This window comes from Acomys russatus, chromosome X (assembly GCF_903995435.1).
Source record: "Acomys russatus chromosome X, mAcoRus1.1, whole genome shotgun sequence".
NCBI lineage: Eukaryota > Metazoa > Chordata > Mammalia > Rodentia > Muridae > Acomys > Acomys russatus.
Window position 1 is genome coordinate 19,469,232 of NC_067169.1, and position 24,919 is coordinate 19,494,150.

Sequence of the window (24,919 nt, forward strand, 5' to 3'; positions counted from 1 at the left end):
ACTCATCTTGAACAATGTTTAGACAAATTTAACCTTCATAATGAGCCTGAGTAGTTATTATTCCCTATCAGTAGAAAAGAAATGACAAATGACACCATGAGCTAGGCCCACCCTTCCAGGCTGAAGACGTTTATGGAGAATATGTTATTGACGCTAAGTGGTAAGCAGACATGTCCAGGAAATACTTTGAGGACTTTCTGTCTTTATGAATGATGTGATCATTGAGTGTGTGAAAATGGTAACTGGAGGACAGCAAAGCAATGGCAGAATGGTGGCCTTCTTAGGGCTTGTTCTACTAAAACGTAAAAATCGAGTCATTTGCATTTTTCAATTAAATGTTTTGCTAAATAAACTTTAGTAAGAGTGGAAAAAACAGAAACGAGGCAAAAACATGTTAAGTAACTTGTCTAAGATCACACAGTAAATGATGAAGCATGTTCATAGGACTAGTAGCACAGATAGCATCAGGGAACTTTCTGCAATGCAAATGATTGGGCCTCACCCAGATGTACTGAACCAAAATCTCTGAGGCTACAGCCCAGAAACCTGTGCTTTTATAAGTCCTTCCAGATGAATCTGATGTGTGCTTTGGTGTAATGGCCACTGTGTGACTATTACTGCACAGGACGTAATTAACTTGGGGAAGTGAGAAGAGGCTTGATTTGAGCCAGAACCAAAAGGATAAGAGAAGTGGGAAATTAGAGGCCTTGTCATCAAGTGGAGCCTTTTGACTGAATCAGTGAATGCAGGAATGGATGCATAATAGCGTTGACAAAAGCTGCCTCTGAAGGTCGACATCTGGTTGCCGAAGAAAGGATTTTCTAGCCTAGCTGAGTAGTTGGAGTGGATTATCCTTAATACATCATTAAGATTCTATGGGTAAGAAATGCAGAAAGTTCTCTTGAATGGAATGTCTCCGAAGGAAAGCTACTCTTGAAGGAGGTGGCGTGGGGGTGTGGATGAATGTTAACAATGCAAGAAAAAAAGTAGGTTGACTTAGTGAGCAGCTTGAATTTGCTCAGGTGATTGACTTGTTCTATTTCCCAATGTTTCAAGTATACATCTTCCCCGGGCCTCTTCATTCTCCTACCCACTCAATCATCTCTCATTGACCACGTAGTGAAGTGGGCAATGTTACAAAGATAAATAGTTGAGTAGATTTGAGCTTAATATATTCATGCATCTCTGAGTGAATTTAGCGTTGTGTGTTTATACAGTATGCTCACATGCTCACACTTGCCTTCTCAAACCTCTGAAATGGCTCACTCAGTAGCCTGAGGTCTGTCTGCACTCGTATTTTTGGTCAACATTTCTAACACTTATTTGATATCTAAGTGTCTATTATTTCTTGCAATGTGCTCCGTTCAATTGTTCGTTATTGTATTGTACCAAGACAAGGGATTCCTCATGATTGCTTGCTCTGCAATGTCTATATTAGAACTTTCTTTGTAGGCTTCAAGTACCTTGTGAAAAAGAACTTTGAATAAATACTATCTTTCTGGAAGTGGCAAAGTATCGGGGAAGAGTTCTGGGGCAATAATACCCATGGTAGTGTCAGATTTGGTAATGATGTTGGCCTTAGTTTGCCTTTTAAGCATAATATAACCTAGGCTTTCTATAGTTCTTGAACCACTGGCGGGGAAACAAATTTATTTCACAGATTAAGTAGTATTTGAAAAACATTAAGAAAGTGACATTAATTTTGAACAGAGTTGGGACAGAGTCTACAGAGAACATGCTTATACACATGTGCACATACACATACACAACAGCGTTCACCACTACACAGTTTGAAGACTCACTGTCAGCTCTTTGATGTACACATACACGTTTCCATCCCACCCACCTATCACACTAGCTGTGGAGAATAATGTCTTCCCTCCTTCCCTCCCTCCCTACTGAGTTTCTGAGTTAAAGGTCAACCTACTCACCATCGCCCCTAGGGTCGCTCAATGCAGTCGGCGGAACGATTGATGAGCGACGACTTCCGAAGGAACATTCCTTGGAAAACCGCTTCTGGCAGACGCTATGCACCTGAAACGATAAGAGCACAAAAGAAAAAGGAGGAGGAGAGAAAAGAAGAACACTGTTTAGTTTTTGGTTCCATCCCAAGAGTTGGACCTTTGATATTTCAAATCTCCCTGTCTGAAATGTGTTACTATCTACATAAACCTTAACTTGCCTACCACCACCCAATCTCCTTTGACTCTGAACCCTGACCCTTTAAAAGGTGTCTTTCGGAAGATTGCCATCTACAGACAGTGAGATGTCACTAGCCTTCGGACACAATCTTAGCAGCCTGCAGAATGGGAAACCTACTTGCATTACAAAAGTCCTAATCTTTTATATTTATATAATAAGCCTATTATAGAAAGATATTTATAGGAAATATAAAGATGTTTATATTTCAATTTTTAGAACAACTATATGTGTCAGGAGAAACATTGTTGCATTCATTTCAGAAATGAGCATATGTGAAAGCCCACAGAGGTGAAGGGTCTTAACCAAGGTCAAATAGCTGGGAAGTGTCAAAGCAGACTTCCCTACAAGTTGCCATTTCTCTTAGACTTCTGACCGCATCTTAAACAACTACACTTTCTAGCGACATGAACCTGGCATGGCTATTCAAAAGCAATTTTTAAAAAGGCAGTGGACAGACTGTTCAGTGGAGAAGATCTTTGCAGTTTCATCTTAAAACACTCAGTTTGAGCCAGGCGTGGTGGCGCACACCTTTAATTCTAACACTCAGGTGGCAGAGACAGGCGGATCTCTATGAGTTCAAGGCCAGCCTGCTTTACAGAGTAAGTTCAGGACAGCCAGGCTACACAGAGAAACCCTGTCTCGAAAAACCAAACCAAAACCAAAACCAAAACCAACAACTGAACAAAAAACACTCAGTTTGAATGAAGCATCTAAAAGCTTAAAATGTTAAAATCAGAGTCTTTCATTCTCTGTGATATTGATAAATTTTTGGCCTGGATAGTTCCTTGTTATAGGAAACTATCCTGTGCACTGTAAGTTTTGAATAACCCATTAGATACCAGTTGCGTGCTTTCTGACCAGTTCACTTTTGCCCATCAAAAATGTCTCCGGATATTGTCAAATGTCTTCTGGAGCAAAAATGTCTCCTCATTTGAGGCCCAGTGTTCCAAAGACATGGTGTTATTGTAGCTAAGAACATGGTTTTACTAGAATTAAATATAAATCCAGACTTTATTTTTTGCTGGCTTAAATGACCTTGGGTTCACCTTTCTGAGCCTCACATCACTTATCTGTAAAATGGGGACAATGAGGCTTAGTTCAATGTTGTTCTAAGAATTGAGATCATTAATAGAAGATATTCAATATGTCGTGGCAATGATACTGTTTATTATCATTAACCATTAATAAAGATTGCAAGTTTCTAGGAAATAATGAATAAGGGAGGAATCCTTTGCTAAGAACAAACTCCAGAATTTATTTCTAATTGCTCATACATACTGCTATTTTAAAATTCAGCTTTTTCTCATTTCCAAGACGGCTTTATGAATTTAGAAGCATCAGATTATTAACATCTTAACTCTCCAAAGACTCCATAGCCCTATATGAAAAGCCAAGTTACTGGGCTCTGTACTATGGAATCTCTATGATGCATTTTGTTGTTAAGGGTCTCTGAGATACATATCTCCTTATTGATTTATCCTTGTATAGCTACCAGCAGTCTCCAGTCTACCTCTAGTCTAGAAATAAATTTCTTTAAGTGGCAAAGATATGCAAAGAGTCTCACCGTAGAGTCACACCAGAGACAGCGGAAATCTTGAAGTCTATGATGACTACCACAGTTCTCACGACATACTGCACACTGAGAGTTCGCAGGTATGTTTCCTTCCACCCACTGATGAGGCATTGTTTGCTGAAGTGGAAACAGGCAAGAGATAGAAATTAGCGATAAAAGAAGAAAGCGCAGAGATAATTATGCTACCCGTGGAATTACAGAAAAGTCCCATGGACTTGCTTGCAATGCTAGTGGCTGCTAAAAGGCAGGCTTTGGGGTTTAACTCCCTGATGTGATTTGGATCACTGATCCTGTGGAAGAGACTACTTTGTTTGTGTACTGTCAAGAAGAATTCTACCCGTCCCTGTGTGGCATGACTTTAAACAGTGGGGGAAGGATATGGCTGCTACTTACTATCTCATCAGGAGGCAAAAGGAGATCATCAGTTATGGACAAAGTATTCCACTTGCAGTCTTTGCTTGCTCTCAAGGCACAAAATTTGTGAGATTTCACCTTGCATACTGTGAAAGGAGGAAGAAAAAACAGGTGTGAATCTGAGGACAATCAAAATTCTAACGCCCTTGCCTAAACTTCTCTGGCGGTTAAAATTCAAATGCTTTCTAAATAGCTTTGACCCATTTCCAAAGGCCTATTTCTAACGTGAACCAGTTCCTTTTGGTTCCTTGCTAGCCAAGCTTATGATAATCCATTTTACATTGAAATTAATAGTAGGAAAGAAGTAATTTCTGATTTTTCCATCCTTACGGCCATGTAGACCCAATCCTCTGGTTTTATTCATGAGAAAAACCCCTTCGTGCAAGCTCCACTTTGCGCTTTCCCTCCATTGGGAATCATTTAGCACAAGAGCCAAAGGTTTAGATTGGGTCAGTCATACTAAAGTCTTCATGCCTAACTCTGTGCAGTGAGCTCTGCTTTTTAAAGCAATCAGAAAGGTACCTTCACAGATGATGGCATCTCGGGACAAGGCAGGAATGCTCTCTCGACAAACATTGCAGAACTGCGTCCGAGGACTATGGCTGGAATACCAGCAGTGCATTCCAACAAGGAAAGGGTTGTTTTCAGCTGCAGGTATCTAAAGCAAATCAAAGACAAGAAGGAATGGATTGTTGATCACAGAGGTAAATGAGGGAAGACCAGAAAATCTGCTTCTACGTACTGGGGTAAAATGGCCCAGTATGTAGGTGTCAAAGCGTGTGAAGGGGAGGACTGAGAGTCCAATACAGTGTCCAGTTTCTGTTTTAATTTTGTCTTGTGACTGGCCTCAGGAGGGAAAAGGAAATAGATGGGAATAATATCAAATAGGAACTGAAGACAGAAGCAAGGGTCTCTATATTTTTTTTGCTCAACTACTATATTGGTTCAGTCTAAGCAAAATTTATTCTGATTTGTCTTGGTTCCCTTTAACTAGAAAGCAAAAGAAAGTAGTGACTTGGAAAGTCAGGGGTATCCAAATGATCTGACAAACAAGGGAAGGCAGGAGGCAGGGCTGACACGGAGAACAGAGGAGTGCCCATGAGGGTTTAACTCTTCCTTGGAACACTGCTGCCAAGTGTTACTTGGACAACACTTGAGAGAGCTTTAAATCCTTTTCCCGTGAGCTTTTTCTTTTTTGGAAAACCACGCTTTGACTGCCTACAGCAGTTTCTGGGCTAATCACTTTAATTCATTCAATAAGCTATTAAACGAATATTTACTGAATCACTATTTTATGCTTGGCACTTCAAGATATAATCGTTTAAAAGATACAGTCCTTGCCGTTATGGTAGCATTCTGTTTAGTGTTGTCTTTCATACTAATCAGTCTGTCACTTTTGGTATCGCGTGTGTGAATGCAGCATTTGAATCTCACAGCCTGACTTTCATGTCTATAAGAAAGACAGAGCCATGTACCAGCAATGATTTGAATTGTATGAATATATGGGCACTGAACCCCCTACCCTGACTTTGTTCTGTGTATATTTTCATAAGACTTCCTCCATCATTTCTCTAGTTCCTGTGAACATTACAGTTTCTGCTTTGTCTTTTAAAAAAGAGTTTAGACATAGGCACGCACAGGTTTTTATTCTTGTCATTAGAATGGGTAGTATGTGCAAAGGCACGGTAAGACTTTAAAAGAACAATACATTCTCCCAGATGTAAGTTGACAGAGGTCCATTAAAGAGGTTGCTCTTGAGGGATCAAACTGCAGTTCAAACTTAATCCATTTACTGGAATTACCCATCCAAGACGTAGCCTGCACACAGCACTCTCTAATCTTTATTCCCCATGGGCATGCTGGTTATTAGTAAACTACTGTTGGACTGAGTCACAAGGTTTTTTTTTTAAGTAGGAAAGGTGTCTCTGATGAACTAACAATTTAGAATTTCTTTGCAATTGGAATTGTATTGTATACTGACACTCTGAAAGGCTCCAGGCCTTTGACATTAGCACTCTAAGCTCACAGTTCCTTCCTATTCCCAAGGCTGCTGCCTATAAATAAACAAGTATTTGTCTTCCTTCCCTTTTCCTTCTCTTTCCTCCAAAGTCTTAGGAACCTATGACTATATGTCATGTAACATAGTAAGCAGTGGAGAAACAGAGACCAATAAGTCACAGATATCAAGGAACTCAGTCTATTGGAGGAAATATTCTCAAACGTAAAGTCATAGCATGGTGAGAAAAAGTGTTAAGAATGTGAAAAGCTCTTCAGGACCAAGTAGAAGCAACAAAGAATTCTGCCTGGGTATCTGGATTATTTATTAACTGTGAAGGAATAGCTATCTAATGGAAATTGTGTGGATTTAGTTGTTAAGGAAATGGAATTTATATTCCTTGTGCTCATTTTATTCTGTGAGGAAACTCTGATGCATCCAGGCCGGGATGAGGATGTGTGGTCGTTTGAATTGTATGTCCTCCCAAACATGATGACTTTATTAGGAAACACTATCTTAACAGACATAATCAAGTGGGACTTAATTCAAGGGCTGCTGCTGTTATAATATGGAAAGAGACATAATCAGAGAAGAGAACACCTTGTGATAACATAGAGTACACAGACACACAGGAGGGAACATCATGTGGCAGTGGGGGCAGAGGTTCAATAAAGCACTTGCAAGCCAAGAAATGTCAAGGTTTGCCTACAATGACCAGACTGTAGGAAGAAGCAAAGAAAGAACTCAAAGAGACTTCTTTAGAGTCTTCAAAGAGACTCTGACCCCATCGTGACCTCAAATCAGATCTCCAGCTTCTAAAAATATGAGAGAATTAATCATTGCTGTTCCAGTCCACTCAGTTTTTGTTTGTTACAGCAATCCTAGAAAATGGATATAGATTTTGGAATTGGGACTTAGCTGTTTCTCTATCAGATACCAAAAATACGGAACTGGCTTTATAGTTGTATGTTATATAAATACCATGGTTGTTGAGACACATGAAATTTAAAAAACTACATTGCCTTGAATAGAATGTTGTTAGAAATGCAAACTGCTTCTGGTAAAGTCTCTGATGGAAACAAGAAACATTGTAAAAAAAAAAAAAAACCTGGCAGAAGGGTGATAGTTTTGAGAGTGGATGAGAACTGTTTCACTGTGCTGCTGAATGAAAAGTAGAGAGTTCAAATGACAAACTTGAACCTTTAGCTGACAAAACTTCCAAACAAAGTATGAAAATATAGTCTGGTTTCTTTCTGCTGCTTATATAAATGCAACAGGAAAGAGATAAATTGCCATTGGAACAGTTTCATTGTTTGCCTGTTTGCTAGGTTGGTTGGTTGGTTTTGGTTTTTCAAGACAGGGTCTCTCTGTGTAGCCTTGGCTGTCCTGGACTCACTCTGTAGACCAGACTGGCCTCGAACTCACAGAGATCCGCCTGCCTCTGCCTCCTGAGTGCTGGGATTAAAGGTGTGCGCCACCACACCCCAGTAGCCTTTTTATTTTTTATCAGAATGAGAATGTCAATTGGGGATTTTATAAGCAGACATATTGCTTCTGAGGTTTCACATGTCCACAGGTAGAGGACAATATTGCTCCTGCCCCCACCAAAGACACATACATGGAGTACAGAAAGGAACATTCAAGGAGTTTTGCTGGTGCTTCAGTGACATTCTTAGAAAAAGAGATTTGGATACAAACACCTGGAGAGCAAATAGCTTGGGAAGATACAAAATAGACACACAGGAAAACGCCTAGTGATGGCTGAGGCAGAGACTGGAATGATACATTGCAAGGCCAAGACCACCAAGGATTTCTAGTAACCACCAAAGCCTAGGAAGAGGCAAAGGAGTCTTCCCTAAGGCCTTCGGAGAGACATGGCTCTACTCACAACTTGATTGCAGACTGTTGGCCTCCAAGGACTGGAAGAGAATACATTTCTGGGTTTTGTTTTTGTCGTTTTAAACAAGGTTTCATGTAGCCGGGCTGTCCTCAAATTTGCTATATACCCAAGGATGACCTTAAACTTCTCTTAAGTGTTAAGACTATAAGGATTTATATATTAAGCACCGTTTGTAAATTTATGTGTTTTAAGTCCCAATTTTTCAGGTAATTTGTTTTAGCGGCCATGAACTGGCATAATATGTCACTACAGGCCTGCTGATACAGACTTTTAAAAATCATATTTGAGGGAGGCGGAGAGATGGCTCAGAGGTTAAGCACATGGACTGCACTTTCAGAGGTCCTGAGTTCAATTCCCAGCAACCACATGGTGGCTCACAACCATCTGTAATGTGATCTAATGGCCTCTTCTGGCTTGCAGCTTTACATGCAGGCAGAACGCAGTATACAAAATAATAAATAAATGAATCTTTAAAAAAAATCAAATTTGAAGACAGATTCAAAACTCTAGCAGGCATACAAATTTCTAAGAAAGGTCAGTTGGCCTAAATCTTTCAAAGCCTAATTGTTGGATGGATCCAACTAATCTGGGCCCATGGGGGCTCACAGAGATTGAACTACCAATCAAAGAACATATTTGGACTGGTCCTAGGTACCCTGCACATATGTAGCAGATCCACAGCTTATTTTTCATGTGGGTCTCCCAGCAACTGGAGTGGATCTCCTCTCTGCCTCTGATGCCTGCTTTTGGATCTCTTTCTCATAGCTGGGTTGCCTTCAGGCCTCAATGGGAGAGGATGCACCTAGTCCTGCAGTGATGTAATGTGCCGGGGTGGGTTGGTACCATGGGGGATCCCCCTCCTTCTCTGAGGAGAAGGGGAGGGGAGAATGAGGAGGAGTCTTGTGAGGGGTTACTGGGAGGAGAGGAGGGGAGCTACGAGATCAGAATATAAAGTGAGTAAATTAATTAATGGAGCAAAAGAAACAGAAACAAAATCCCAGGCACAGATAGCTTCACTGTTTAGTTCTACCAAATATTTAAAGAAGGAAGGAAGGAATATAGCTGGAGTTCAGTGGTAAATGTATTGCCTTGACTGCATGAGGTACTGAGCTTGTGCCTCAGAATCACAAATTTTAAAATCATCTAAAGAATCAAAGAGGAATGAACAAGCTCCTAAGCTCATGTTACAAGGCCTGGATTTCCTTGATGCGAAAGTAATAGACTATTACAAAAATAAATTAATTTATAGGCTAATATCCATGATGACTATAGACGCAAAAATCCTAAACAAATACAGACAACCAAATTTGATAACCATGTTTAATTGGAATTTATCACCGGGGTTCAAACTAATTCAGCCTATACAAATCAATAAATGTGATATGTCCTATTAACAAAATCAAGTATAAATTAATAGGACCATCTCAATAGATGCAGAAAATCATTTGACAAAATTCAGCATCCATTCTAGATAGATCTGAATAGATTATATACAAAGGAATGTACCTGCACACAATAAATGCCACCTATTATGAATCCATAGCTAACATAGTTCTCAGCAGCACAGAGCTGAAAGCATTCCCTCTAAGATCAAGGACAAAATGGGATGCCAAATGTCATTCCTTTTCAGCCTAGTACTGGAAGTCCTAGTAGAGAAATTGGGAAAGAGAAAGAACTACCAACCATTCTAATAGAAAAGAAAATGTAAAAAAATTGTCTCTATTTGTTGATGATCTGATCCTACTCTATCTATTGCCCACAGAGAAGAAAAAACATAAAAAAATGGTGAGTTATGTAAAGTTATGGGATATAAATCAAAATCCAAGAATCATTTGTGTTTCTGTATGCTACTAATGAGCTATCAAAACAGTAAGAAAATAATCCTACTTGTAAAAGCAATTTTAAAGTTCAATAATTAAGTATAAATATAACCAAGATGTCAAAGGTCTATATAGTGAAAAGTATTAAAGAAAGCAAGAAAAATGTCCATAATATGCAAAGCAGTCTACAGAGTCAGCACAGCGCCTATGAAAATTCCAATGTCATCCTCATAGACATCGAATAAACTGCTCTAAACTTGTGTGGAACCCAAAATAATCTTCAACTGAAGAACAAAGCCAGAGGCATCATACTCCTTGATTTGAAAACATAAGGTGATTATAATCAAAACATCATGTTTCTGGCATTAAAATAATATATAAACCAATGAAATAGAAAACCCCAAAATAGACCCATAAACTTATTGTCAATTTTTGGCAAAGGTTTTTAGAAAAACAAAATAGAGAAAATACATCTTTCTTCCAACATATGCTGCAGAATTTGACGTCATACACAAAAAAATGAAGTAAGAATAAGTTAAAGATTCAAGTAGAAGACTCAAAACTATAAGAGTACTAAAACCTAGAAGACATGATGTTGTCTGTGACATTGATTTGAGCAACATTTTTCCTTACATGACCTTAAAATCATGGGTAACCAAAGCAAAGATAGACTAACAGGATGATATAAAACCAAAGCTTCAGCATAGCAAAATAAAGAAAGCGGTGTGAGAGCTTACAAAATGGGAGAAAATATTTGTGAATATGAGGTAGAGATAATATCCAAAAATATGTAAAAATTCAATTAAAAATGAAAACAAGTGTACCACTAGAAAGTAATATAAAATGATAAAAGTGATTTGGAAGGGGGAAATGGGTAAAATAAGGGGGTGTTAATTGCAGTGGGGAAATACAGAAGGAGGGAGAGGAAGGAGAATAAATAACAGTAAAGAAGCCTGAAAAGCCATAAGGAATCATAATACTATTAATTTATCTAAATTACATACAGTGCACATATCTATGCACATATATGCATATGCATATACATGCATACATATATTCATTATATATATATGTATACATATAGAGATTCAACACAATCCCTATGAATTCCAATGTCATCCTCATAGACACACACACATATATACATACACACACACACACACACACACACACACACATACATTATCCTCCTTGAGTAGACAGTATTCCCCACAAGAGCTATAGACTAACAAAACCCCAAATACCAGGCATTAGCTGTTGCTCAAGGGAGTTCAAGTGACTTCTAAAACAATATACACTATGCTATTGCCCTTGACTCTTTGATGGTAAGTCTCTATTGCTGAAGCCACCATGCACTTTGGACACAAGACCTGGAGTTGCTGAGCAGGATTTGACCTGAAAACCTCCTTGGGACTAGCGTTCATGGTACTGGTGCTCTGTGAGTTTCCAAGGGAGGAAAGCAACTCTCTAGTCTTATCCAGCTGCAACTCCTATGAAACACAGAATGACCAGCATGGCTTGATAAACTTGGGAGAGCAATAGTGGTGCTCATATCTTGGTGTTAACTAACAAGCTCCTAATTGGACTTAAAGCCTGCTCAACAGGAGGAAAATAATGCCTGGTACTGGAAACCTCGCTAACCTACTCAGGGCTAGTGAGGTCATGGATCCTAGAAGAGAACCTCTTCCTGACACTTTATTAAACCAGTATAATTCCTTCCTGCATTCTAAATATCTCTTCTTATATCCACAGGCAATTGTAGCTATCCCTTCTCATCAAAGAAACTTCTCTTTGCAAACAGACATAGATTACAATTGGTCAAAATGCAGGGAACAACTGACCATGGGGTGCTGAACCCTAATTGATACATCTCCAACACAGCTTCTACACTCAAGGCTCAGGAAACATTCAGGAAGAGGAGGTGGAAAGATTTTGAAGAGCCAGACGACCAGGACACCTGTGAGATTGTCATTTCCTACAAATAACAAGGAAGCTCATCCACAATGCTTCAGTTATATGGCTGCCTAAATAAAACCTGACCGATAACAGTACCAATAGGCATGCTAACATGGAAGGAGGCAATCAAATGAGGCCACACCCATAAATAAAGACCTACAGGCAACTAAGAACTGCTGAGAACCAGAGAAATGATCTTTCCCAGAGATGAGCCCCTAATTGTTTATCCAATACCAATTAGCCAGTTCTGAAATCATAGACATACAAGCAGCCCTAAATTGTCTGGTGTGTGTGTGTGTGTGTGTGTGTGTGTGTGTTCTCAACTAAAGAAAAAAAAGGCCACTATTTATAGAGGAAGCATGGGAGGGCTGGTGGGAGGAAAGGGAAGGGGAGAAAATGATGTAACTATATTTTAATTTTTAAAAAGATACTGACAAAAACCACACATACACAGTCCTTTAAAATGTCAACATGCCTGGACAGACTTTTCTGTGAAGGTCAATTGAAAATAGAAAATATTCAGTATCACTAATCACTAAATGCTAATGAAAACCTTGGTGAGATACCATTGTATTCCTGTTAAGAATGTTATGATCAAGAGCTGATAGGTAGAAACCACTGGAAAGGAAATAGAACAAATGGAGTTTTGAAAACTTGTTTCATTAAAATGCAAATTAACAGCACCATTATGAAAAACAGTAGATTCCCCAAAATATTAAAAGGAGAACTACCACATAATGTTAGAGTTATTGAGACTAGTAACATAGGGTTCCAATATCATTTTTTGGGGGAACAGGAAGATAACAAATTCAAGGCCTACAGAATGAGTTCAAGGCTAGTCTGGGCAACTTGGTAAGCTCCTGCTTTTAAAAAGACGTAAAATAGTTATTTATTTTAATTTCTTGGATCATAATAGAATTCTGTCAATTGCCTCTTTCCTCCTTTCCTAGTTCTCCTATATACCTCTCTTCTTGCTCTTTTTCAAATACGGAGCTTCTTTTTCATTAATTGCTATTAAATACGTATATGTATATCATCAATGCAGAAGAGGTCAGTGAAAAATTCCAAGAGCCAAAGGAACAGGGAGTGTGTAGTGAGATTGTGTTCCCTAAGAGTGGAAGAAGCTATACCCATCAAGTCTCACCAGGACTGTCTAACCCTGAGCTGAACAGTATTATGGTAATATGGACAAAGTGCGAAAGCCCAGGAGGCCTCAACCCTACACAAAGAACTATAGACAATTAAAAAAAAATGCTGAGAGACAGACAGAGACAGAGAGAGAAAGACACAGACACAGAGACAGACACACAGAGGCAGAGACACAGAGACAGAGACACTGAGAGAAATAGTCTTCCCCAGGGAAGAACACAGCAAAAAGTCTTCTTAGAATGGATGAAGGATAAATCTCAGTGGGGATGTACTTGTACAGCATGTGTGAGGCCCTAGGCCCAATACTTGTTGTGTAAAATAAAATAAAGAAAAAATAAATTTTCTATGCAATCTTTACAAGTGTTCTTTTTTTTCTGTAGGTCAAACTATAAGAAACATTCTTGGTTTAAAGCCTATTTTGTTAGATATTAAAATGGCTACACCAGCTTGCTTCTTAGGTCTGTTGGCTTGGAATATTTTTTCCCAACCCTTTTAACCTGAGTTAATATCTATTCTTGATGTTGAGGGGTTTCTTGGATATAGCAGAAGGATGGATCATGTCTTCACATCCGTTCTGTTAGTTGTGTGTGTTTTTTTTTTTTTTAGTTGTGTGTTTTTTTAATTGGGGAATTAAGACTATTGATGTTAAAAGATACCAGTGACCAATGATTGTTGATTCCTGTTAATTCGTTGTTGTTATTGTTGTTGTTGTTGTTGGTGGTGGTGGTAGTGGTGGTGGTGGTGGAACTTGTGTGTTTCTTTTCTTTTGACTTTAGTAATCTAGTCTGGGATTATTTGTACCCTGTATGTTCTTGGAAATAGTTAAAGTCTTTATGTTGGACTTTATCTTTTAATACTTTCTGGAGTGCTGGAATTATACACTGATATTGCTTAAATTTGGTTTTCCCATGGAATGTTTTATTTTCTCCATATATGGTGATTGAAAGTTTAGCTGGGTATAATGGTCTAGCCTGGCATTTGTGGTCTCTTAGAGTCTAAAGCACATCTGTCCAAGACCTTCTGGTTTTTAGTGTCTCCATTGAGGAGTCAGGTATAGTTATAATAGGTCTGCCTTTATATGTTAATTGGTCTTTTTCCCTTGCAGCTTTTATTTTTTCTTTTATATATATTATTATATATTATTTTCCTGTTCTACACATTTAGTGTTTTGATTATTTTGTGCTGAGAGCACTTTCTTTTCTGTCCCAGTCTATTCAGTGTTTTGTATGCTTCTTGTACTTTTTTACAAACATGTCCTTCTCTAGGTTAAGAAATTTTTCTTTTATGTTTTTGTTGAAAATACTTTCTGTGCCTTGGCACAGAAATCTAAAAATATTTTCTTGCCTTGTTTCTTCTCCTTCCTCTCCCTATTATTCTTGGATTTTTTTTCTCATTATAGTATCCCAGATTTCATGGATGTTTTCTATCAGGATTATTTTATATTTAATATTTTCTTTGAACAATGTATCCACTGCCTCTAGTGTATCTTCAATGCCTGAGATTCTCTCTTCCATCTCTCATATTCTGTGAGTAAAGCTTCTCTCTGTAATTCCTGTTTGAATTTCTAAATTTTTTATTTCCAGAATTCTGTCAGTTTTAGTTTTATTTATCAATTCTATTTCCATTTTCAGGTCTTGAACAGTTTCATTCATTTCTGTCCACTGGGATTTGGGGGTTGGGTATGGGTATGTTTTCTTGGATTTCTTTAAAGGATTTATTCATTTCCTCTTTAAGGTCCTCTATCACCTTTGCATGGACTGTCTTAAGGTTTTTTTTTTCTTACATTTCAGCTATGTTGGAATACTCACAGCCTGCTGTAATGGGGTTTCTGGGCTCTAGTGGAGACATTATCCTGGCTTTACTGACTGGTTTTATACTAGTATTTCATCATATGAGTTTAGAATGATTATAGTTCTAGATGCTGATATTTGTTTTTTGTCTTTGTTGGATGGGGTTTTTGTTCTTTTGTTCCTGTTTACTCTACAGGTTCTAGGAGAGTGTGTTGCTAGGTAGGAAATTTTCTGTGGACCTGATTGGTGTGGCCACTGGGCATTCCAGGCAAATGGATCTAGAAAACAAAGCCTATAAAGCCACTTTAATATATGACAAAATAGACTTTAAACAAAAATCAATCAGAAGAGATAGCAAAGGACACTAAATTTACATCAAAGGAAAAATCCACCAAGAAGAACTTGCAGTTTATAACATCGGTGCCCAAAATACAAGGACACCCAAGTTTGTAAATGAAACTCTACTACAGCTTAAATCACATTATTGACCCACACACACTGACACTGGGAGACTTCAGTATTTCACTCTCACCAATGGACAGGCCGTCCAAATAGCTGAAGCTATTCAACATTATAAACCAAATGGACCTAGCAGATGTTTAAAAAACATTTTACCCAAACACAAAAGAATACACCTTCTTCTCTGTACTTCATGAAACTTTCTCCAAACTTGATCAAATATGCAGACACAAAGCAAGGCTCACCAGAAACAAAAAATTGAAATAGTACCCTGCATTTTATCTGACCACCAAGGGTTAAAGATGGATATCAACAATAAAAGAAACAACAAACCAGTGAGAAACATAACACAATCCCACTAAAGGCAGGGGTAAAACAAGCCTGAACACTCTCTCCATTTCTCTTCAACACAGTACTTGAAAGAATAATTCTCAACTTCATAAGGAAAATCAAAAACCCAAGAATAGCTAAAACAATTATGTACAATTATATATATAAAAAAAACTTCTGGAGGTATTTCTATCCCTGGTTTCAAGTTGTACTACAGAACAATTGTAGTAAAAACCACATAGTACTGGCATAGAAACAGATAGGTTCATCAATGGAATTGAAGTAAAGACACAAAAATAAACCCACACACCTACAAGTACTTGACTTCTGACCATACAATGAACCAAAACCATAAAATGGAGAAAAAGATAGCATCTTCAACAAATGGTGCTGGTCTAACTGGATGCCTGCATGTATAAAAATGCAAATAAGTCCATATTTATCACCCTGCACAAAACTCAACTCCACGTGGATCAAAGATCTCAACATAAAATCAGATATACCAAGCCTGTTAGAGGAGAAAATGGGGAAGAGCCTTGAACACATTGGCACAGGAGACACCTTCCTGAACAGAATACCAACAGCTCAGGCTCTAAGGTCAACAATTAATAAATGGGACCTCATGAAACTGAAAAGATTCTGTAAGGCAAAGGACACTGTCAATAGGACAAAACAGCAGCCTATAGACTGGGAAAATATCTTCACCAACCCTACATCTGACAAAAGGCTAATATCCAAAATATATATAGAACTCAAGAAAGTAGATAACAACAAACCAAATAACCCAATTATGAAATGGGGGTCAGAGCCAAACAGAGAATTCTCAACAGAGAACTTGCTAACAGCTGAGAAATTTTTAAAGAAAGGTTCCACATCCTTAGTCATTGGGGAAATGCAAATGAAAACAACTCAGATTCCATCTTACACCTATCAGAATGGCTAAGATAAAAAAATGCACGTGACAGCACATGCCGGTGAAGGTGTGGAGAAAGAGGAACACTCCTCTATTGCTGGTGGGAGTGCAAACTTGTACAATCACTTTGAAAATCAATCTCAAGACCCAGCTATATGACTTCTGGGAATACACCCAAAAGATGCTCCACCATACAGTAAGGACACTTGCTCAACTATGCTCCTATCAGCTTTGTTCATAATAGCCAGAAACTGGAAACAACCTAGATGTCCCTCAACTGAAGAATGGATAAAGAAACTGTGGTACATTTACACAATGGAATACTACTCAGCTATTAAAAGCATGGAAATCATGAAATTTGTAGGCAAATGAATGGGACTAGAAAAGATCCTCCTAAGTGAGGTAATCCAGACCCAGAAAGTCACTCATGGTATGTGCTAATTTATAAGCAGATTTTAACCAAATAATACATGATAATCATACTGTAATTCACAGACCCAAAGAAGCTAAGTAACAATGAGGGCCCAAGGTGGGTCCAAAGGAGGGCCTCCTAGAATCTCACTCAGATGGGGAAATAGAATAGACAGGGAAGTAGATGAAAACAGGGACCTAGGTAGGATAGGGTGTGGGGAAGGAAATGAGGTGAGGATCAGGTTTGGGGAGAGTGATGGAGGAGGAGAGAGGGCTTGGGGAGAAAAGCAAAAACAAAGTCAGGGTGAGGAGGCACATGCTTCTTGTATTCACATGGCCAAACATTTTCCATCCATGTTTCAATCTATTTCAAGAAGATTCTCTTTTCCTGGTACTTAGCTTTTTCTTGTATCGCTTTCCTTGTTTAGGTCTCCCTGATGGCCCAAACCCTTGGCCCCAATTAAGTCCCATTTATCTTTCAGGGTCTGTCTCAGGTCTCTTCTCTAATAATTCTTCCCAGAAGATTCCAGATACTTATCCCTTCCTCTTTTGCATTCCTATACTACTTTATTGTCTGTTTTATCTCAGAACTAACTTTAGTAGCATCTTTTTGTGTATATCTTGCCTCCCTAACTACCTAAAAAGCTCACTGGGGCCAGGAAGTAGAATTCTACCCCCCCCCCAATACACTTAGTAACAGAACTGGACATCTAGCAATATATATTGAATAGTTTTCAATATATTATTCAATTACCTTGTCACTACTTTAATATGCCACTAAACCCATGATTAGTCTTGTCACCACTCTTGGTGACAGAAGATAGAAAAGACTGTTAGATATAAGTTGCATGCAAATGGGAAATGTTTGCCCGTTCAAGCTTCAAGCAAGATGAAATGCTAAGATCCTGGTAATGAGGGCTTTGTCTAGCAGCTGGAAGTGTTCCCTAATGTATTTAAGTCCCCAAGGGAACTCCACAGAGGTTTGGTCTCAGTCCTTATGCAGTTCTTCCGAGAGAGTACGTAAACAGGCATATTATTCGTTTCTCTCCTAATGTATGCTGGCCTGTCACCAGCCAGGTGTTTAATTCAATGGAGTGAATAATGACACATCTATTTTCTGACAATTTTCTGTAGGATTTTTGCATTCCTAAGCTACTAATTAAAATTCAAGGTATCCTATGTGACCTTTTGTGAAGTTGAAAATATTATGTGATATGTAAGAAGCATTCCAGTGTGAATAGAAGGAAGCCAAGAGAAAGGCATTGCTCCTCGAGGATAAGAACAGGAGAGCAGTAAAGAAGGAACAACTCTTTGTTGCTGCCTCTAATGGCGGCCTCATTGCCAAGGCAGGGATGTAGTACTCCATCAGGAAAAGAAGAAGAAAAGAGCAAAGCAGTTAAACACTAAATGCTAAGTCATGTGAAAACCTATTATCAGATGCTAGGCAAAGGACTGGCAATTAAGCATTATACATTGTAAGCCTGCATGAGGGCGTCATGCTACGCTGGAGGGTCCAGTTTAGCCATGTTGTCATGTTACCCCCATCCTAGTCATGAACAGCCGAATGGATAGTTATGACACCAAGTTGTCAGAAGCCCGAGAAATCCTAGGAATAGGAGGAAAGATGGTTCTTCTCCTAGACAGTGTTTTTAATTTCTAAGCCTCATTATTACTGAGCACACTGTTCCAGCCTAAATGCGTGAAACAATTGTCTATTCTTCGCTAGGCATTTAAGACATTAAGAATCTTTTTGTGTTATATTTTCTTTCGGATTTAGACCTTTTGTTATTATATTGTGTGACGTCAAGATCTTTAAAGGCTGTGATCACTTTGTTCTTTATCTCCAAGACTTTCAGAGAAGAATGTTGCTTTGGGATGAACTTTGTGTCATTCCAACTCAAAACCGACTTCAAGATTTCCCTTAGATTTAAGTATTCATTCAAAAATATTTATCTAGCCTCACTATGACATCGACATTTTTCTAAGTAAATAAATGATATGAGCCTTCCCATCTTGCCAATTAAATAGATTATAATTGTGATAGATTTACAGAAGAGCTGGCCGAGGCCAGATCTCAAGTCTGAATAGCAGCACTGATTGTTTCAGAGACAGTGAAGGAGAAAAGAACGTGGATGAGCTGCGGGGAAGGCTGCCTCTTGTCCTTCCCTCTACATTTTTTTTTCTGATGGCTGGAAAACAGAGGTAGCCTTGTTTAGCTTGTAAAGACATAGACATTGGGATTGCAGAGCCTGGATCCAAATTCTCTTCTGCTTTGTTCTGTTTGTTTTCAGGAGAGTGATTAGTTCTCCTTGGTCTGATCCCTTCCTCTTTCTCTGCCTCAGTTTCCTGAAGTGTTGTTATTGCTATTCTGAAGACCTCGTGGCTGTCTGAGCTAGCTGCATCAAAACATCCCATGCACTTCATTCCCTGCATGTACCATGATACATCTACTAGATGTTTACAGAAGAGTCTAAGCTACACTACATGGTTACCAGAGTCTGAGCCTAAGTGAACCGCTCCTATTTGTGAGTAGTTCTAAACAGGTTTCCAAATGGTTTCTATGCTCACTTCTTGGCTGGGTAGTCTCTGCTTCCATTTTACTAGTTCTTTGAAAACTCTCTTCCCCCATGTAGTCACTTAAGCAGTGTCTCCTGAGAGATGTGTGTATTCACTATTTGCCTTACCTTACAGATTTCTCCCTGTTGAACAGTTTTTATGATGTTAATCCATTCTTCCATGTCTTTCCGACTGGGCGCAGCCAGGGAGATTTTTCGCTGTGGTGTAATAACCTAAACAAAACATCATTTTATTAGTTTATTTTCACCAGCAAAGCCCACTGACCCATCTGCAAATTCTCTATGAAATTAGTCATAGGCACCAAGTGTATTCCAAACCATTTCTTGAATATAAGACATAAGCTTCCAGGGCCACCCTCAGCTGCTTTAATAACTACTCAAGAAAATAATAATAATAATAATAATAATTAAGACTTTAATACCACTTCATTTGTGCCAAGAACCATTTCAGTGTGCTTTTAGGCATATTATTTTTTGTGGTGTTTTTTTGTTTTGGTTTTGTTTTGTTTTTGAGGTAGTATTTCCCTGTGTAGCCCTGGCTGTCCTGGTACTCGCTCTGTAAACCAGGCTGGTCTTAAACTCAGAGATCTCCCTCCTGAGTGCTGAGATTAAAGATGTGTTCCACCACCACCCGGCTTAAGCATATTATTTCAATCAATCTCCATTGCAGTCTCATGAGATGGGCATTGTAATTGTTACCCTTTCATAGTCAAGACCAGACAGGACAATTATATGATTTGTCCAGAGTCACCCAGAAGTTAAAAAATGAAGGGAAATTCTTTGGCTCTTGAGTTACACTCTTTTTTTAAAAAATATAGTTTATTAATTTATTCATATTACATCTCAATGGTTATCCCATCCCTTGTATCCTCCCATTCCTCCTTCCCTTCCATTTTCCCCTTACTCCCCTCCCCTATGACTGTGACTGAGAGTCTACACTCTTAAATGCTAAGTCACGTGTTATTTACTTCTAAAGTGAGCTTGCCTAAAATATTTACTTGTTCACTGCTGTTCTATGTGCAGTGGTGAAGGTGTATTTGCTTCAACAGGGTGCCTCACTTGCTCTTTGTGGGCAAAATAAGATATTTTAAAAATCTAGTTTCTTTCTTTGTCATGGACAGTTAGGTGAAAGAGAATTTTAAAAGTAGTATCTCTTTTGTGATAAGGCAAGGACCAAACCAGGAATAGTATCAAAGCCACTCTGAAGGCCCTCTTTCCCTAGTGCGCTCTCTCTCTCTCTCTCTCTCTCTCTCTCTCTCTCTTTCTCTCTCTCTCTCTCTCTCTCCTTCTTTCTTAGTGTGTGTGTGTGTGTGTGTGTGTGTGTGTGTGTGTGTGTGTGATTTTTTATGGTTAAGAATTTTATTATCAAAATTCTTACATCTCTGTGAAAGTTCAAATGTTACTACAAGGTGTAAACACTCTACCTGAGGAAGAAGTATGTATGCATGGGAGTGTAGGTATGCATGTGGCAAAGATCGTGTGTGAAGGCCAATTTTTAGGGATTGGTTCTCTCCTTCCTCGATGGGATCCAGGGATTGAGTTCAGGTTGTTGAGCTGGCATGACAAACTCTTGGCTCAGTACTAAAGGTCTCAATGATGTAGGCCATGAGCCAAGTTGTGACTTTACCTGAGCAGTAAGAGAGAACACAATTGGCTACGATGTCAGTCATTGCTCCCATGGCCCTGCTTGTTTTTTGTGATGAGTGCCTCTAATTGAAGCTGGTGTTACCCATACTGACATGGAATTTCTGTCTCTTTTTGCATATAGCACTTGATTTTGTTGTAGTTAGGCATAGGCACTTGTTGGGATCATGACTATAGTCACTCCTTTGGTTCACGTCCATTCTTTGCTGATGTGATGTACAGTGGCCCTGGGCTTTTTCATTAAGAGAAGGCATAGCCTAGCCTCAAGAGGAGCTCTGATATAACTAATTGATGAGGCAAGGGAGAAGGTAGGAAGTAGTCTTCAGCACCAGTGGACTTGATACTTTTCAGTGGTTATTATTTCAGTGGTTTAGATTTACATGACTGACCAAAGCTGCGCAACATTCCAAGCACATCAAGCCCTGAATAATTCCTCTGCCTTCTGGAAAAAAATGATCATCCATAACCTAACTATGGGCTCAGTGAGGGTTATGTACATCACCAAAGGAAACAATGTCATGAACCTTGGTTATACTAATTTTTCCTATGACTTCTCCATGTCTGGAAACCCTCTCCAATGATACTTCTAAATGGCCTTTACCAAGAAGACTGGCAGAAGGCTATAATAGTCAAAGGCCCTGTGTCCCCTCAAGGCATCTTGGCTTTCTGGCAGCCTCTTAATAGGGAACATGATTAGCACTCGCTGTCCTCTCTATTGCTAAGCTAGTGAAAATTTGTATGAATAATAATAACACTTGGCAATCAAAGAAGACTTGTTAAACCTGATGCCTGCTCCCTCCCCAAACAGAACATTCAGTTATATTCAATCTTACTTACACAAAAACCGTGACAAAGATTTCTGCAGCTACTTTCTGCCAAGGCGACTTGAGACAGATCAATTGTTTCAAAGTGTGCAAACTAGAAAGATATAGAGGGAGAATGATAAGAAACCATCTGATTAATCAAGCCAATTGACATTGAAATGTACACACACACACACACACACACACACACACACACACTCACACACAGACGAACCTTTTTGGCAGTTATGATCCAACCAATTATTTGTCTTGAGGGCAAGGATTTATACGGTAACATGATTTTTATAGATCTAGTGTGTGACAAGTATAAAACAAACAAAAATACAACTCTCCTAAAACTTTTCTGTGGGCTTGTACTAAGGATTGAGCTGGTCAGGTCATACTTATTCAAATAAAAATATAATGCTAGATAAGATAACAAAATGTAGCCTACCTGGGGGAACATGTAGTATAGATTATAATTAAGTCTTAATATACATGGCGGCAGCCTTTGACGACCTTGCTTGACACATACAGTTCAGAGCCTGTATCTCCTGGTCTAATTGATATGGTAGATACTGTCCAGCTACCAGCTGGAAATCAGTACTATCAATAGAGACAAGGCTGTTTGATCACTATGTAACTTGTACGGTCATGCAAGACACCATATTCAGCCTGTCCCAGGATGTCTACTGCATTTCTAAAGCTTTATTACTGTCATCTCTAAGCTCCTGATCATTTGATCTTTGGGCTTGTGTTTTGTTAATAAAGCCCAATAAGAACATTGGCTATGCGCATGCATACAGGAGACACACATCATCTCCATGTCTACCCCATGGTTGGACAGTCTAATTGTATTTGTTATACAAATGAGCTTAGCATTCCAGTGAATCCATCCCACCATGGTGGTAATGCAAGTACAGAGTATGTTGTGCCTATGAATGACCAGGCATGGGTACTGACAGGCCACACATTCTGTTGGAGCCATAACTTGTTACAGACAGGAAGAAAAGGCAGTGTTCTTTTAGGAAACGAGCAACAAGGGAGCCCTATTCTATTAATTCTTATTCATGGTCTGTCCTCCTGTTATGCAACCATTTATGCTAGAAAGGATGACACTGAAGGAAACGGAAAGCTAGGGCGAGCTACTGTCCCCTTTCCATTTACTCAGAATGTGAAAATTTTTTAAAAAGTAAAAAAAGGAGCTAGTTTTATATACTACTGAAAACAAAATGCACATGCATGTATGAGTTAGTAATATAAATCATATAATGATGGTCGTTCTTTATATAAGTTAAATGATTTTTTTATTTAAATTTAAAACTAGAATGGTACAAAATGCTAAACAATTAAATAAATAAATTATGCTAATTGTTGGTGTTTTTTTCTTTTTTTATTTGTTATAATTTATTTACATTACATCCAGATTATTATTCTCTTACTCTTATCTTCCCATTCCCACCTTCTCTCCCTCTCCCACCCTATTCCCTTTCCCTAGACCTCAGATGCCCCATGATGATTATTTAATTTTTAAAGAATAACATCAAATATCAAATTAAAATACCATAAGCCAAGACTTCATATTTTAGTATAAATATGAAACATTTTATGTTAGCACCACTAATGAATGACATTTTTTTTTCTGGTTTTTGAATAAAAGGTTCTGTTCTGTATTTTCATTTTGCCCTGGGCCTGACAAATTTGGTAGGCACTTCTGGATACAGAAACTACCTGGGAAATCCATGAAAAGGAGGAGACATAGCAAAGGGGAAAGGGACACAATACCACCCATCTCCCCAAGGGGGTTAGTTAAAAGAAGAATAGGTGGTTTCAACTTCTACTCTACTGCTGGCCTCCTCCACGCCCACACATTTCTTGGATTTCTTGGCACCCACTCACTAGCGCAGATGGAAGGATTCTATAATTACCGAAGGATGGTGTGCAAAGTGGAGCTTCTGTCCTTGAATCAGACAGTATCTAAGCTTCCATCTCCTGAAGGAGTTACAGTTCTTTAGCAGGGGTCCTTCCTTCAGTATTTTCTGAAAGACAGAAGCATAGCAGTAGGTTGGTTAGATAAACGTGTGAACTCGCTTATTGTTCCCTTGGATGAGACATGTATTTATCTGGAAAAGTCTATCTCTGCTACATGACTGGTGAATAATAGTCTGTAGGCCAGGCAAGAACACAAGGAAATGAGTTCCACCAGAAAAGGCACCGCTTTCCTTTCTATGAAGCACCCATAATGACATATCCTTGAAGTTTCTTAGGATGTATTGCTCAAAAGCTATGGAGAACATTTCCATTTGTGGTAAGGGTAGAGAGAAGAGCATGTATGTGTAAATAGAAAAATGACAATCCTGGGGAAGTACGAATAGCAATGTTAAAGAGGCAGACTTTCCGAAGTATTCGGGTTGTAGCCATAGGACAGAACCTTCCAATCAGCTCTTTTAGGAGAGTCTTCTTAGAATATGAGGTTGCATGATGTCTCTTCACTGCTCACATGCCTCCAATAGCTTCCTAATATTTTTAGAACCAAATAGAAATTCCTTATCAAGGCCTGCAGGGGATTCATGAAGTGGTGGCAAGCATAAAAAGGACTCCAAAAGACAATGACCTTCTGATTGCTTGCTTTATTTAGCACATGGTCTGGCCAATGATGTTCCCGTTATTGCACAACACACTGATCCTACCGGATACAGAGACAACTCATCACTCTCACCACTGAAGGCATTCTTAGTTATGTTATAGAAAGCAAAGAAACATAAGGACGGCCATAAGTACTCACCCATGCTATTCTGGAACCAAGCCTTTACTTATTGGACAAAGAGCCAGGCACTTAAATACACCAGATCAACGCTATGTGGCTTTTTGTTTTTGTTTTTTTTTTACTGGGAAGTCTTCATCGTCTAAATTAAACTTTACTATTAAATGGTTAAAGAAGTGTTTTGCACAGCCCAACTAGTGTATCTTAAAAGATTTAATT

The 24,919-nt window shown here is 38.7% G+C and overlaps 1 protein-coding gene across 1 annotated transcript in view; it reads right to left on the reverse strand.

Moving 5' to 3' along the window:
- The window catches only part of Dgkk (diacylglycerol kinase kappa), a 116,060-nt gene that overhangs the window by 41,848 nt on the left and 49,293 nt on the right, over positions 1–24,919 (reverse strand). Inside the window, 7 exon segments of the mRNA XM_051141138.1 lie at positions 1,932–2,034; positions 3,767–3,892; positions 4,169–4,275; positions 4,712–4,847; positions 19,598–19,702; positions 21,971–22,051; positions 23,865–23,975. Of these exon segments, the coding sequence (XP_050997095.1) occupies positions 1,932–2,034; positions 3,767–3,892; positions 4,169–4,275; positions 4,712–4,847; positions 19,598–19,702; positions 21,971–22,051; positions 23,865–23,975 (769 nt within the window).